This window comes from Sceloporus undulatus, chromosome 6, assembly GCF_019175285.1.
Source record: "Sceloporus undulatus isolate JIND9_A2432 ecotype Alabama chromosome 6, SceUnd_v1.1, whole genome shotgun sequence".
NCBI lineage: Eukaryota > Metazoa > Chordata > Lepidosauria > Squamata > Phrynosomatidae > Sceloporus > Sceloporus undulatus.
This window is the reverse complement of record NC_056527.1, coordinates 31,848,489-31,865,200: the sequence shown is the minus strand read 5'-3', so window position 1 is coordinate 31,865,200 and position 16,712 is coordinate 31,848,489. Positions and strand designations below refer to the sequence as shown.

Genomic DNA, 16,712 nt, shown 5'->3' with positions numbered 1-16,712 from the left:
GAGTGCGGCAGCGCAGCAGCACACACCATTCATTTTTCTAATGGAAGGGGGGGTCCAGACCCCAAGAACCCCCCCGGCTACGTCCCTGCCTATGACAAACAGCTGGAGTGAATTAACATGGTATAAAGGAGAAGTGTGGTAAGGCCGATAGTGGTTGTGTATGGACAGAACAAGAGAACAGGTTGTGGAGAACCTGGCTTTTCATGTGCTACTTACATGAATGCAAGCAGCTGCACTAAGTAGAATCAGAAAGCGTAATGTCATATAAACCTTTAATAGTCTGACCTGATACAAACCAGTATATGTAAACCAGGCTCAGTTCAAATGATAAGGCAACCATCTCCAACCTGGTAAAGGCAGCAGCAAACTCTTTGGTGAGCTTAGCCACTACAGCTGGCAGGAAGAGCCATGCAGGCACAGAAGCACTCCATTCACTGGCACATAGCTCATGAATGAAATAGATAAAGCAAGACTCTTTTGAAATCCTGTAGAAATGGGACATAGAACAGTGGCTTTTAACTTCTGATACTCCAGATGTTTTTGGACAGCAACTCCCCAAGTGGTTAAGCTAGGACTTTGGGCAGTGGACTAACAAAGATAAAGAACCACAGATTTGGAGGACTCTTAACTGCTAATGTGTATAAAGTTAATGTAGTGTGGCTACTGCATTCAGAGAACTTGCTTGTCCTCATGTCTGCAAATCTCTCAATGATGGGCAAATGAGAGCAAAGTAAGCAATATGGTCCAAACCCACAGAAGGCTTTGAAGGTTAAAACCAGCACTTTAGATTTAGTTCAGACACTGACAATCAGTACAGCTGATATGATGTGCATATTACATGAACTGACCAGTCTGAAATTACCAGAGCATTTTAAATGGATGTCCTATATAAAGCACATGACAGTAGATCAACCACCAAATGTATCTACAATTAGACATTTTTCAGTACTGAAAATAAACGAACATATGGCATGCCACTTTGGCTTGTTGGAAATGATAGCAAGAATATAAAATGAAAGAACAATCATAGGTCATCACTGGAAACAGAAAGTAGCAGGCACCAAGATACCAGGGGGGAAAGATGACATAAGGGAGCAAATCAGAACTAGAAAGAAAGAAAGAAAGAAAAAAGAATGGGAAGACAGTAGCTCTGACAAAAAATAAAATAAAATGAAAATCCCTTGTGATACTGACTGCAGTGTTGTTTTATGTATAAAGTCATGCAGAGCTGCAGTAATAGCTCTTAAACTTCCTACATGCAAAAATGCAGCACTGATGTGTAGAAAGCACGTATCTGCTGTTTACAATGGGTAAGATTTTCAGGAATGACCCAATCTTCTGTTCCACAAATCTGAAGGATTGACAGGCGCAGAAACAGCCCAGACTCGGCAACAAGTATTTGTGATCATCTCTGATCGGATGATGAATAAAAGCTAAAACTAACAAAGGGTACATAAATTTAATCCCATACATAAATTTAATCCCAAATTTCTGTGGTGTTACAGAAAAACATTCTTGTACAGCACAGATGGGTAAAATGCAACCCTGGGCCACACGCTTTCCCTTCTGGCATCCCCTATTTGCACCACTCCAAAATTAGCTGAACCATAACTTTTCTGGAAAAAGGAGATAATTCTCACTTCTAAAAGCTTCCAAGAACAGAACCTCAACTTTTATATAGGCTACAGGGCCCACAGCATTGTTTTAACATTTAATTTTTAAAAAACAGAAGTAGGCTTCTAACCATTTCCTGTTTTCTTTTTAATTTTTGGCAGTCTGTGCAGCCCTCAGACACAGAAAACTGACCGGTTAGTGTTGCATACCTCTATTATACAGGCACTGGGGAACATATGCAGGAGGAGAGAAATGGAGAAAATGTCACTTGATCTAATGGAAACCCAATCAGCAAAACTATAGATTGGAGAAGACTTTCTGCAAACTCACGATTATATATGCATGTTTACTGCAAAGCAGGTCTCACTATATCCAGTAGGGCAGTGCTTGCCTCCCATGTTCTTTCATATGGAGGAGGAAAACTTGCTGTATGACATGGGATATAACTGGCCTGCCCATAAGCCAAAGATAAGTGATAACAGGATGCTTGCAAAATCTTTTTTTTTTTTTTAACATCTAACAAATTTAACCAGGACTCTCATCAGGAACACAATCGCTCAGATATGCTATACAGAAAAGCTTCTCACAATCACATCTGTATGGATCTGTGAGAAAAACAGCTTCCACTCACAAATTAGAGGCAAGTTCTATTACAATCTAAGAATGCCTCCTAAAGAGACAGGTTATATACATACTAAATGCAGTCTTGCAGTCTTCATAAATGGTGATATACAAGATTTCAATAAGAGCTTTGGAATGTAATATTTTTTATTACTACACCTGATATCCCACAGTCAATACAATCATGTTGGCTAGGGGCTCTGGGAGTTTTAATCCAGAAAAGAAGTGGCAGAAAGCCAAAGAGGTGGTGCACAATCTCCCTGTGAAAATATGCCCTTTGGTTATACCTTTAGTTAAACAGATTATAGGATGACACAGTGGTGGTGAACCTTTGACCCTCTCAAGTGTTTTGGGCTACAACTCCCACAATCCTTTATTATGGAGCATACAGGATGCGGCTGGCTGGAATTGTAAGCCAAACCATCAGGAAGGCCATACATTTTCCATCTTTGATCTCAGGGTAACTGGTAGATTTTTCCTTATTGGGAATTAGCATCTAGGAAACAGATGGTGGTTTCTCTGGAAAATTCTGAAGGAAAGAGAAGAATCATAGAATAGAATCATAGAATCATAGAGTTGGAAGAGACCGCAAGGGCCATCCAGTCCAACCCCCTGCCATGCAGGAAATCCAAATCAAAGCATCCCCGACAGATGGCCATCCAGCCTCTGTTTGAAAACCTCCAGGGAAGAGCCACAGTGAATATGACACACACCACATTTGGTCTGTGTGGAAGGTATACACATAAATAGTTTTGGAACAGATAAGGAAAGAGACAGAAAGCTAAGACAGTTCTAGAAGATTAAAAGGAACTGATGTGCTTCTCTCTGGGAAACTGATGAGGTTTGCTTGATAGAAACATATGTACCACCAGTGTCAACTGTTGTCCCCTAGATGTGTTTGTACTGTAACTTCCATGATTCTTCCCCATTGACACTGCTGGTTAGGGATGATATGAGCTGTAAGCCAAAAGAGTCTGGAGAGGCACAACTGTTCAGATCAAATGTATACTATGGTAATCACCATTACTTACATTCATATCTGTAATAAAAGGTATTATCTATCTGTGTGTGTGCATGTGCATGCATGTGTGCATGCCTGCCTGCCTCTCTATGGAAGCCATAAATCATTGGGACATCATGTGAGATGCCCTAGAATTTGACAGATTGCTTCCAGGGTTCTCCATGTTGCAAGTGAAGTTTCATATCAAAATTCCAAATGGAAGGATTGCTAGAAGCAAAAGAGAGAAGCTGTCATAGTTTATCAGGAAACTGTAGTAGAAATCTCAAAATCCAACAGACTATTTTTTTTTATTACTATTATCACTTAAGCATGGGTGGCCTGTTCCAAGTTGAAGTTCCAAAGGGGGAATTTCCTAGAAGGAATATGAATTTTTCTCTAGCTATTTCTCCAGCTGTGTAATTAGGCCCACAAAGTTAATATCCCAGTAGAGGCTGTCAGATGACACAGAGCTCCATGCTTCCTCCACCAGCCTGCTTCCTTGTCTAGGTGGAAGCACATGGATTCATCTGCATCCAGATCCCTTCTTGCCTACAGCAAGCAGGAGACTGCTAAATGCAATGCTGCATGAAATTAGAGTCATGGATCTCCTGTAAATAGTAGAATAAACAATTCCTATGTTACCAAACCTTAACGGTATGTTCCAATGGTTGTTTGCATGGACTGATATGCCAAGATCTGATTTAACATTTATAAGCAGCATACTGGTGCATGCTGGCTAGTCACATATGCTTGACTAATCCCAGTTGAAAGAGCAATTGCAGTACCTGCAACCTCACTATCTAGAAAAGGCCAACACTACATCCAGTCTGAAACATCTAGGTTATCACTCCCATTCTACCCAAGAAATGGAACCCCACATTCAGACTTTAACTTCCTAGAAGAGTAACAAACCAGGGGCCCCACTTCAGCCCAAATGTTAAGCTTTTTCTTCCTGGGGGATGCTTGCAGAATGCCAAGTGGGAGTGACCAGTGTGCACTCACATGCTGCTTGGGAACAAAACATTAGGAGTGTCCAAAAATTCAGCCAAGAGACAGAGGTTTACAAGTAAAATCAGCCCTCTGTATCTGTGGATTCAAGCATTCATGGTTTCAAAATACAGTATTAAAAAAATAATTCCAAAAAGCAGACCTTGATTTTGCCATTTTATATAAGAGACACCATTTTACCATCTATTGTATTTAATACAACTTGAAGATCCATGGATTTTGGTATCCATGAGGGGCCCTAGAACCAAACCTCAGTGGATAACAAGGGCTCACTGTATACAATCAAAGCCAAACTAAATACAGTAGTTGGGTGTTAATTGTAAAATGAAAAGACATTTCACGCGCTAGAGGATAAAATGCAATAACGTACATGAACGTATCATGAAATAATCAACTGCAGTGAAGAACCCAGAGGTTAGCCATACTTGGAAGAATCTGCATGATAGGTTAACACTCTAATGTACCACTTAACAGAGAATTAAAGATGGAAGAGTGTACTCCTGAACCTAGTAACTGTGATAAAAATAATCACAACAGATATATTACCACATGATGTTGCAAGCTTATAAAAGCATTGTCCCCCCAATCTTACATCCCTTCTCATCTATTTTAATCCTTTTAAGTACAGTGATAGTCAAAAACTTGTAATCTGTTAATAATGTCAAGTAAAAGACAAAATGCTAAAATGCTTTTAGAAATTTAAAATGGTTATTTGTCCAGCTGTTCCTTAAATTCTGTGCAATTAACAGCATCTGTGTTCCCTATCATAATAGGAAAATATAAGAAGAATTTTTTAAAATGCAAATAATGGGGAGAGGGATTTTAAAAAAACACATATTCAATAATTTCAGTGGAGTAACACAAAAAAGGTATGTTTCTAGTAATGATCAACTGTCATTTTCTTAACATTAATGAAAGGATTAATAGAAACCACTGAAAACCAAACAAACAAATAAATAAACCAGAGGATGGCAAAGGTACTGGTTAGGCCCCTTAACTCTGTGGTTCACAACCTTTTGCCCTCCAGATTAGCTGAACTTCAACTCTCAAGAATTCCTGTAACCAGCCCCAGTTATTAATCTGGCCACAGCATTTTGGACGTACTGCAGTTTCCAAAGGTAGCTCCAAGCAGAATGGATTACTGTGTACTGAATTACTTGTGAGTTTAAGCAGTACACCTACTCAAGGTGTTGATTTGTTATTAATTTGTTCCAATTGATTTATAGATTCTAAATATAAGGGAAAGTGAAAAATATATATTACATAAAAATATATTCTAGTCTTCTATTACATTATAAACAACATAAAGTCTTGAGGCATGATAAAGACTAACAAATTATTATGGCATCTTTTTTGGACACTGTCCACTGTGACTATCTCTCTTGAAATAATTATATTATATTTACAACTAAAAGCATGTTAAAATGTTGTGTTCTTTCTTTTAAAATAGCCCTTTATTTAAAACAACAATGGGAAACAGCAACTTGGCATGGCTTATATGACAGGAAATCTGCCACTGTAGTTTGATCCATATTATTTCACAGGTAAATGTATGTACACAGAGAAAGACAGACAGACATGTGGAAATACCAAGTATTCTTTCAGTCCTTAAGAAGCAACATACGAACAACAACTGAGTCCAGCAATGCAATCCTATACATATCGTGCCCTGACTGTTTAGGCTCCCAGGAAGACAAATAAATTCTTTCCGAGCTTTACATTTCCTGGAGGAAAGCCATTTGACCCCATTTCCACCACCATCACCACCAGTTCTCCCATACTGTAAGCAAAATGTGGCCTTCCAGATGGTCCTGGAAGCTAGGGATGAGAGGAATTGTGCTTCAAGAAAACTGGAGGTCAACACATTTTTATGCAGGAATGGAGCTCATTCATCCCAGTGTGAGAGGTGCCTTCTTGGATGGATTCCAGAGACCTCAGAACACCATGGCATGATTTCTCCTTAGCAGAGATGTATTGTTTTGCCAATAGGGTAATAAGCTCAATTTCTGACCTTGCTGCTTTAGCCAGCAAACCAGAGAATTGGTTGGCAACTAGACGCACCATGTAAGGCTTAAATATCCTGAAGGCATCTCTAATCTAACTAGTGTCAACCTTAGTTAGTAACTGGAAGGGCGACTGCCAGGAAAGGCATGTGCTGTACACAATATTTCAGATGGAGGCAATGGCAAACCACCTCCCAGTATTTCTTGTCTAAGAAGGCCCTATTAAATTCATTGGGTTGCCATAAGTTGAAAGGTGGCTTGAAGGCACAGATATATCAGACCACCATCTTAGCTACTTTATTTTGGCCTATCTGTATGGGGCCATTGAATTCTGTTTTTGTTGATGATTGTCTGAGTGCAGAGCTCTGAATTTATTTATTTATTTTAACCAAAGTACATGCTAACCAGTTGACGTAAAGTTGTACTGTCAGAAACGACAAGATAAAAAGCAGAATCACAGGTTGCATGTGCTGGAGGTAGTGAGGTGGGGAACAACATTGTTATTCATTTCTTTCCCTCTTCAATGTGTTTTTTTTTTCTATTCCTCTCCAGCATCTTCCTTTTATTGGTTATTTAAAAAAAAAACATGGCAATTAGGCTGCATAGGTGTTGTAAGTTATTTTTTTCCTCCACTACAAGTGTTTGCTACTTTTCATCTTCACAGTAGTATACTGTGAAGCAGAGGAAGCTGTGAGACTAAAATAGTTAAGGCAACTCTCTTCCAAGTGAAAGCAGCTTAACAGCACAGAATTTTCCACTGGTGACTGCCACATTAGCTGCAAGAGTTTAAATGCTGGAACAAAAGTTTCAAAGGACAATAGAATGACTCACTTCAACTCCCACATGAGGCAATAGGAGGATAGCTTCCCACCCTCCCTGTTCCAGCAAACAGCTGTCAAGAGACTGGTTTCTTGTATCAGCATAGAGATGGAAGGCATTCAGTATGTTTCGCAGATTTTTCAGGTACAATTGGTGAGAATCAAACCAAATTAGCTTTCCTGGAGTTCACTGTATTGCACTTAGGAGAATCAAATGCTAAATGACCAGGCCTATTTTTTTTCTCTTTTTTTGCATCTTATTTAATAATCACTGACCATTTCTATCCTTTACACACTGCCTTATTGGATTTTTCATTTGATAACAACACAGAGTTGACTCACATCTCCAGATGTGCTGTTTACTGACAACTGAACAAACAAACAATAAATCTATTTATTATCATTAGATCAGAAATTTTCTTCAATTATATGCAAATTGGCACAGCTGAAGAAAACAGCAATTGTTTGGGATTGTTTGTTTGCCTACATTGCATAGATCCTCTCCAGTTACCCCTCTATCAGCTCATCATTTGACTCTTTATGGTTTGTCAATTGAGCCTCTATTACTGAGAGGATAAATGATTACTGCAGCTGTAAGAGATTACAAGATAACATTCTCTGCAAGCATGAATACTGGTTTTCCTGAAATGAAACAATGAGGCACCGACATCATACCGATCAGGAAAAATAGGAGCAAATCCTGGCAACTAACCCATCATCATATAAATCTGCAAGGCCTCCCAATAGAGTGGGCTCTTATCATCCACTGGCATTGGTTTCAGGACTCTCGGTGTTCAAATCCCATTAGAAACAATGGTGCAGTAAAATGTTCTCCTTTCTATAAAATGGCAAGACCAAGGTTTTATATATTTTAAAAAATATTTTCAAGTTGTGGATGATTGAAGCTGTAGGTAAGGAGGGCTAGTAGCTACCCTGCTCTCTGTATCTTAGTATTTGTTATTGGCGGTTCAACAAAAATTTAAGAAATACAGCATGAACCACTAAGAATGGAAGACAGTTCTTTCTCTGTTTACATGTATTTGTTTACATTTACACGTAATAAGGAACTCAAGGTTGGTTCTGTCTCTCCTCACCCCAACAAACACACACACACACCATGTTAATCTCACAACAGCCACATGAAACAACAACTTGCCCAAAGTCGCAAGCTTCAAACTACTGATGTGATTGTAGAATTATGTCCCAGTCCATCACTTTAACCTTAACACTGCCCTAGCTGTCCACTCCACTCATCTTCCTTTGTGATCTTCAGTTTTCCCAAGTCAAATAGATCTTTTAACTTGACTCATGTCTTAACTGCTCTTTTTCATTAGCAGCTCCTATTTCATGTTATTCAGACTTATCCAGCACATATGCTGCTTCTCAGCCCTAGTTTCATTTGGACTTGTGCACCAAATCATTAATGTTGCCCTACTGCCCTATCTGACATTCAAAATAGTCATTAATGTCTTGAAATTAATAGGCTAAGGAGTTTATCACATGAGAGGCTAAATGCCTAAATCCTGCAAAAGTGGGATCGTTTTCAGATTCGGTATTGAGAATTAATGCAAAAATATCCCACACAGAAAGTGGACAAAATTGGCCTCTTTTTACTTTCGGGAGAATCCCGAAAGTAAAAAGCAGCCAATTTTGTCTACTTTCTGTGCAGGTTAATGCTGGATTAATGCTCAATGCCCCCAATGTCATGTGAAAACAATCCCGCTTTTGTGGAGTTTGTCCACTTTCTGTGCGCATTAATGCATGACGTTGTGTGAAAACGATCCCGCTTTTGCAGGACTTTCTCATTTAAAATCCTGTTTCTGCACGGGATAAACCCCATGCGATAAACTCCTAGGATTGCATCTTATAATATGATTTCAGACTTGGCTTGATCGCGGTGGTTCCTAGGTCAATTGGCCAGAGCTTGGTAACATTGATTTTTGGACTACAACTCTCAGTGGCTATACTGTCTGTGGGATTCTGGGAGTTTTAACCCAAAATGTAACATTTCCAAACTCTGCAATTTATTTCTACAAGAAAATCTGACATTGGATTTGCCATCAAGTTCCCATGCCTTGTTAACAGCCTAGACCAAGCAAAGCAACTGTCCTCTAACACATATTTATTTTACAAATAGATACACACACGCTAACAGAAACACAAAAAATTATAGCTGTGTCATGGGACCAAATTATTGTAAAAACTGAAAAACCGCTGTAGTGATTATTTAGTTTTCTAAAAACAAAAACAATAAGGTAATGTAAAAAAGATAAACTTTCAATTTGACAAATAAGTGTAAAAATACATTTTTCAGATGCATTTTTCTGCATACTCTTAAGACTTGGCTTTTTAAAAGGAAATCAGAGTTAGAAGACAAAGCATACTACTGTATTCCATTATCAGATACAGAAAATAGGATCTTGCTGTTATTGATTCACAGTGATAAGATTAATGACCCAGCAAGAGGACAGCACAATACTTTTTAGTAGCTCATATATTTAATGCCCCAGCTTTTTACATGAGTAATATGAAAATACATATTGTTAGGTGGTCAAGGAAAACTGGATCCGAAGGCATTCTTTATCAAATCTATTATATTTATGTATTTTTTATGGTCAAATACTCTGATGCACAATTTACATTTCTGTGACCAAATGGGCATACCTTCAATCTGGAGCCTGATCAACCTGAATTTTCATTCTCAGTTTCTGTATATCTTAAAACAAAAATTAAGAGTATTGAGTTCAAAGGGGTTGCAAGCCACAACTCTCCACAGATAGCCATGATATTAAATGAAAAAGGGGAAGAGGTTTTAACTATGGCAGCATGCTGCATATGTGAGCCATACATCACAACTGTGTGGGCAAGACACCCCTCTCCTTCACAGTTCCAAAATGGTTGATGTTGGGGTGGAGGATTCATCTTTGCTATGCTGAGCTTCAGAGACGTTTAGAAAACAGTGAGATAAGGACCTGGCCGTTTCCTGAGTCTGTCTTCAAGGTCAGGGAGATCTCTGCCATTCTCCAGGATCCAGAAAAGAGTAGGAGCTCTTACCAGACTTGTAAAAAGCATGTGGTAATGATAAGCGGGCGAGAGCCCTTGTTAATTGCAGCCTAAATAGACACTAACTGACCACACTCACATACGAAAACAGTAATTAAATATTAAATAACTATGTAAATTATACAGCTGGTCTTCTGTAGCCTCTGATGCTTTATCCATGGATTCAAGCATCCATGCCATGAAAATATTCAAAAAATATATATATTCCAAAAAGCAAATCTTGATTTTGCCATTTGTATATAAGAGACACCATTTTACTGTCCATTGTATTTAATGGGACTTGAACATCCATGGACTGTGATATCCACGGGGGGGGGGGGGGGGGGTGTCCTGGAACCAAACCCCAGTGGATAACAAGAGCCCACTGTACTGTTTTTTATCTAGCACAGGGGTGGGGAATGTTTGGGACTCCAGACTTTGATGGACCTCAGCAATCCTGAAGTAGATATCCATCTGCTTAAGTAATTAAAAATCTTGGTGAACTGTATAGAACTTAAGACTTTGGCTTTTCCTAGTCTAGCTAGCTCCAACTGCCTGCCTGAAAGAAGAAAAGCCCTTCCTTCAGCCACCATCTTGAGGGAGAGAGAGGCAGGCTAGCTCCACCAGGCCTGCCTGGAAGAAGACAAGCCCTCCCTCCGGTCCATCTGCCTTGGTCCAGGCCTCAGAGGGAGAGAAGAACTGCTGGACCTGATCCCCTCCCTCCTCACCATTCCCTTCTCCTTTTGTGTCGTGTCTTTTAGATTGTAAGCCTGTGGGCAGGGAACCGTCTATTATCCCCTCTGTTGTAAACCGCTCAGATTCCCAGTGATTGGGCGGTATATAAATAAATCCTATTATTATTATTATTAGTGATATACAAAACTCTCAGCTGGCTCTTTGAGTACAGAGTGGGCAACTGAAGCTGTCCAGATGCCTCTGGCCTAATATTCCTATCAATGCTAGATGGATAGAGCCACATATCTACATAAATGTGATGTGCATAACAGGAGAAATATTTTTGGACCTAGTAAGAAACTGCCTGACACAGCAAAATAATACAAAACTACATTTATATTGTACATTCAAGTACTCCAAAATGCCTCACATTATTGATTTCAGCCATTCTCACAACAATCTGTAAAGCAGATCCTGTGACCCCCTAAACAAAGCATTTGTCTTGAATGTTAGCCTTAGTTTGCATAAACATACACTGAAAAGAAGTTGCTTCCTAAAAATCAGCAATTGGCGAAATGCATTTTCTGTGAGGAAGAGCTCTGAAAAATGTGGCTACATTAGCCAAGTATGGACAGTTTTCAACTATGATCTCTTTCAGGATGCAAGAACACCACTCTGTACTTTTTACAGGGAAAATCCATTGTTCTGTGGTACCACAGAAGCTCTGCATGTAGCAGGTCACGGGCTGAACTCTTCATAGCTTCATTTAAAGGGATATCAAGTGACAGGGCTGAAGAATCTCTCATGAATCCCTTAAGAATCCCACATGGAGAGATAATGTCAACAATGGGCCAGACAGGCCAGAGATCTAGTTTCATATAAAGTTGCTCTATGCGTCAACATTATCAGGTGTGTCCAGATATACATAATTTTAGTGGTGATGTCAAATGTGGAAGTTCACACATTGTAATCTGCAACCCTGGACACAGCACTGATTGACTGAGAACTATGCAGTTCTAATACATTCCCCCTCCCAACTTCCTAAAAGTGTTCACATATTTTTAAATATTATTCTGCATTAAAAAGAAAAATAGATTAAATTTTAATTTAGAAAAGATAGCCTTACACAGGCTACAATATTAGCATCATGTTTGCTGACTAGTCTGTCAAATGGAATGAAAAAGCTGGAGAAGCCAGGATCAAGCTGTAGGAGAATAAGAAAGCACCAGATGGTCCTGAGATGCATACCTGCAGCAATGAGAGATAACAGCTTCCCTAAAGTTATCCATCAAGCTCAGAGTAGAGAGAAAACCTGAATAGGATGTGTAAGCAGCCTTGTGGGCACTCTATTAGCTCAATGTTGGGGTTCTCCAAATGATACATACATAGAAGGTGAGGGGATTTGAAGACAGGAGAGGTCTTCCTGCCCCCACCAAACTGCACTATGTTAGCTTACTTTAAATTTTTCAAAATGATGGAATACAGAAAACAAAAATGACCAAGAATATCATGCTGCAGTGCATTTCTATTTATGTAATTAATGGTGTTAAGAGATGAGTCACTGGGGATATTTCAGCAGGAAAACAATTTTTGCTTCCCATATTTGTCTTGCCATGGGGGGGGCACATTTAGCTACTGTTCACCTATTATTAGGAACATAGAAAGCTGACTACCTGAAACTGGCAGTATGTTTACTTCACTAGTAATACAAAAGCTCTTATTTACCAGTCAGGCAAAATGTGAATCAGAGGCTGGAGTCTCAGTGTCCAGGAGACAACTGTCTTGAAAGCTCCTTAAAACTGGCAATATGGCTTGATAAGACATACTGAGAGAGCACATTTTATTTTACAATAGTATATTACAAGCTACACAGGGTGCCAATATGAGGGCCAAAAAGTAAATATAGTTGGCCCTCTGTATCCACGGATTTCTTATCCATGGATTCAATGATCCACAGCTTGAAAATATTTAAAACCAATATAATATAAATTCCAAAAAAGCAAACCTTGATTTTTTCCATTTTCTATAAAGGACACCATTTTACTAGGCCCACTTTGTTATATATAACCAATAAGATTACTCTAGAAAGCGATCATAATTTTGTATCAATTATTAGCAATACACATCTATAAACCATTGAGGCTCAATGTTTCGTAACATGTGATATCAGTTATTAGCAATAAAGACCAATAAACTGACACAAGGCTCAAAGTTTTGTTAACATGTAATTTCCTTTCAACCCCACTAGATTTAAAAACAATGGTGTTCCAAATCCCACTTAGCCCAAACTAGGAAGGAAGTGGCATGGGGAGGAAGATGGTGTAAGAAATGGGAAAGAGAAAAGTGTCAGGAGCTAACTTTAAAAAATAAGCCTTCAGTCCCTTTAATTCATTGAGCAATAAGCATCTAACTGGACAGATGCACTCCTATGTTCACATCCATCTTCTAAAACTCAGCAATTTATTTAATGGCAATCCATACCACCCGTTTCCACCAATCCTCCTGAAATGGCATGGGCTACACATTACATACAGTGGACCCCTTCTCAGCTGCATGGGTTCAGTTCCAGGAGGGCCCATAGATGGCAAAAAAATTGGATGTCAAGCCCCATATAATTCAATGTTAGCGAAGTATGTGTGGATATGTCACTGTATCCAGGTGTACATGCCATCATGGAACTATATGAGGCTTGGTGATCTGTGGGTAGTCAAAGCCATGGATTGCCAAACTTCTGACATAAACAAGCTATAACCATGGCAAATTGCTGCTACTTTAGTCAACTGGACTGAGGCATGGGCAACCAACTTCTAGCAGTTTCTGAAGTTCAACTCAAATAATAGCAAACTGAGGCAGCAACACAACCATAGGTTTCTCATCACACCTGAAGGTCTAGAGCACATTCTTCTAAAAGGCAACCCTGGCCTGATGATTCTATGTCCTTGCTTTGGGCTCCATACACTGTTACTTCACCTTATCAGTTCAGCATCCTCTGTGATGTAAGGGACCTAACCCTACCCTACCTAGCTTCCAGCTACAAGTGGCAAAACTCAAACAGAAAAAAGATGTGTGCATGCAGATATGTATAACTGGTGGAGACAGTTCCCAGGGTCTGAGGCAAAGGTCAAGAAGTTGTCAGGTGGATCTTACTTCAAAGCTGCTAGGACAGTATCTTCCACCACCCCTGAGGGTAGCAAGCCAGGTCAGGAGTTGCAAGGTGAAATGCCACAACTCTGCATTCCAACACAGGGAAATGACCAGGGACTGCTGCTGCTTCCTCCATGACATTATCCAACCACCTCACTGTGTCCAGTGGGACGGCCTTGAAAATTTGAGACCTAGGCTGGCCTACCAAAACTCTTTAGGGTAAAGAAACAGTGCCACAATGTAGTAAATAAAATAAATATCCTTTAAGATATGTGTCTTAAATCAATCATTAAAACTGAAAGCAGAGGCCATCAGAATATACAATATTTCAATATAGATTTCCGTTAGAACCAAAGACAAATTCTGAAGGCCAACACAATATTCAGTACCACATACAAATGCCCCAAATTCATCAAGGACAATGTCAGAATGAAATTTTAAAATATAACCAACAAAGAAACCCAACAGCCACTGAACAACAGCATAAAAGAAATGGAATGAGCATGTCTAGAGGTATAGACAGACAGAAGACCACCAAAACTTACCTTAATCGGAGCACTACTAAATTTAATCTTCCTGTTTGCTGGGATTTCTTGTTCTTCTGGCAATCCAGTAATTTCAGAACATTCTGTGTCAGGTTCATAATAATAATTGTCATCACTGTCTTCCTGATCATCCTGTTCTGTTCCAGTCTCCCCCCAATCTGAATTATATCTTGATCGTACCCTGTAGACATTGTAATCAGAGTGCATATACACATGAGTACTCTGAAATTTATTCAAGTCTTCCTGTACTTCCTTTCCATTTATATCTTCACAATAGGTGCCAACAGAATGTGAGGCTTCGGTGACTGCAGTGTCATCATCAGCTATTAAGTTTCCCAATATTTCTGCTGCTTCGGCTCCATCCGAGATCTTTTTCTGCTCTGTAGACAGAACGTCAGGCTCTATTTCTGCCCTATTTCTGGTAAAGGTCTCACCAACATTCTGTCTGTCAATTGATTCTGGCTTAGCTGTTTCACAAGTATCAACAGAATCATGGCAAGTACCTTTATTTTGTATTCCACTTGTTTTTACTTCAGGTAAAGTGCTTTTAGAAATTTCATTAACCAATGGAGATTTACTACAGACTTGCTTTGAGTTCTCAACAGATACTGAAGTGGTACTTTCTTTGGCTACAGGAGGCCAAGCGTTGGCATCTTTAATGGGGCTAAAATCATCACACTTTGTGACAGTGGATGATAAATCTGTATCCACTGAAGACAGGTTTAGTGGATAGTGACCAGTTACAGAGTATTCTTCGTTGTTCTCTGCTTTTTCTAAAACAGTAATACTTTGTTGTGCATCTGTATTTTCAAACACTGCACTAAGTTGACTCACTGTTGGGGAAACGGCCTCTGTCCTTGAACTAAGACTGTCCAGGGAATCTGTACTTCCTCTGTTAGATTTAGAACTGCACCACTCGTCTTGAAGATCATTATTAGAAACTGACCTCTCTTTCTTTGGGGAGTAGCGATTGGAATGGCCTGTTTCATAAGTATTTCTTTCAAACAATTTCCGTGTTTCAGTAAACTTGGAATAAGAAGGACCATCGTGCATAGCATCAAACCTACTAATTCTTTCTGAAACCGAAGACTCTAGCTTCACAATAGATCCATCTCCTTTCTCCACAAATTCTTTAGGCCTAATTCTTCTCTGAGGCGACAGTGGACCCCCTTTACCTCTGTTTTTTGCCATGCTACCTGCACTCTCATTGGGCTCCAAGCCCATTTGCATGAATAAATTTTTAATCCTGTTGACATTAGATCCATATTTCCTCCCCCTGGTTTGCTGAGAAGCCTCGCCACCATCTTTTGTCTTCTGTTCCCCATCTGACTTAGGTTTGTCAAAGGTGCTTTTCAATGCTTGGAACTCAGTCCTATAAGCATTTCTGTGAGGAGAAGCACTTCGGAGGGTCGATCTCTCCCCTGAACACTCCGTCTTCATCATTTTTTACTTTTGGGATGCTAAACCAACATACATAGTGGCTGTTGTAAGCAACCAATTCCACTGAGGTTTGCAGGATGTGTTTAAAGTGCACAAGATTTCACCAAGGCCATTCTCAGAGGCAGAAGAGCATCCTCTAGATATGGGCCATAACAAGGAAAGCAGCAAAACCCAAATGAGAAACCAGATGACTGCCAAACGAAAATGTCGATGCAACCTGCAATACAAAGGAGTATATTGATTCACAATCATGGGTTTGTAGCAATTCATCCTTGTTCAGCTTTTACATCAGGTTCTGTAGTAAAGTTTGCTATAAATAGGGAAAGATTGTGATATGAAAGCATCTGATGTCAAGTCTACCTCTCTGATTAAGCACATTTGAATCTGTCTGTTATATAGTCAGGAAACCACCTTGGAAGTTAGCCCTTACTCCCAGTGCTATGGAAAGAGGGCAAACTGGAAATGGAATAGATTTGTTAATCTTGTATGCCTTCACTTTGTTTCTGACTTATGGCAACTCTAAGGCAAACTTTTCATAGGATTTTCTTGGTAAGGTTTGTCTTTGCCTTCCACTAAGGCTGAGAGAGCGTGATTTGCCCAAGGTCACCCGGTGGGTTTCTATAGATGTGAGGATTCACACACTGGTCTCCAAAGTCATACTCCAATGCTTAAACTACTACACCATGAAATCTCTAATGAAATAAATACTGGAACTTTTTCAAGAAAACATTAGCCTATAATCTGCTCACGACTTCATTGAAGGACTAAATCAAAATCCAGTAGTACCTTAGAGTTCCGTTTT

General features: G+C 39.4%; 1 protein-coding gene across 7 annotated transcripts in view; it reads right to left on the bottom strand.

The window, feature by feature from the left end:
- PPP1R9A (protein phosphatase 1 regulatory subunit 9A) overlaps positions 1–16,124 on the bottom strand; it is a 164,677-nt gene extending 148,553 nt beyond the window's left edge. For all 7 annotated transcript variants that reach the window (XM_042471796.1, XM_042471797.1, XM_042471799.1 and 4 more), the window contains exon 1: positions 14,471–16,124. In XM_042471796.1, the coding sequence (XP_042327730.1) occupies positions 14,471–15,913 (1,443 nt within the window). In that variant the 5' untranslated portion in view covers positions 15,914–16,124. The remainder of the gene's footprint in view (positions 1–14,470) is intronic.
- Positions 16,125–16,712: the final 588 nt, after the last annotated feature.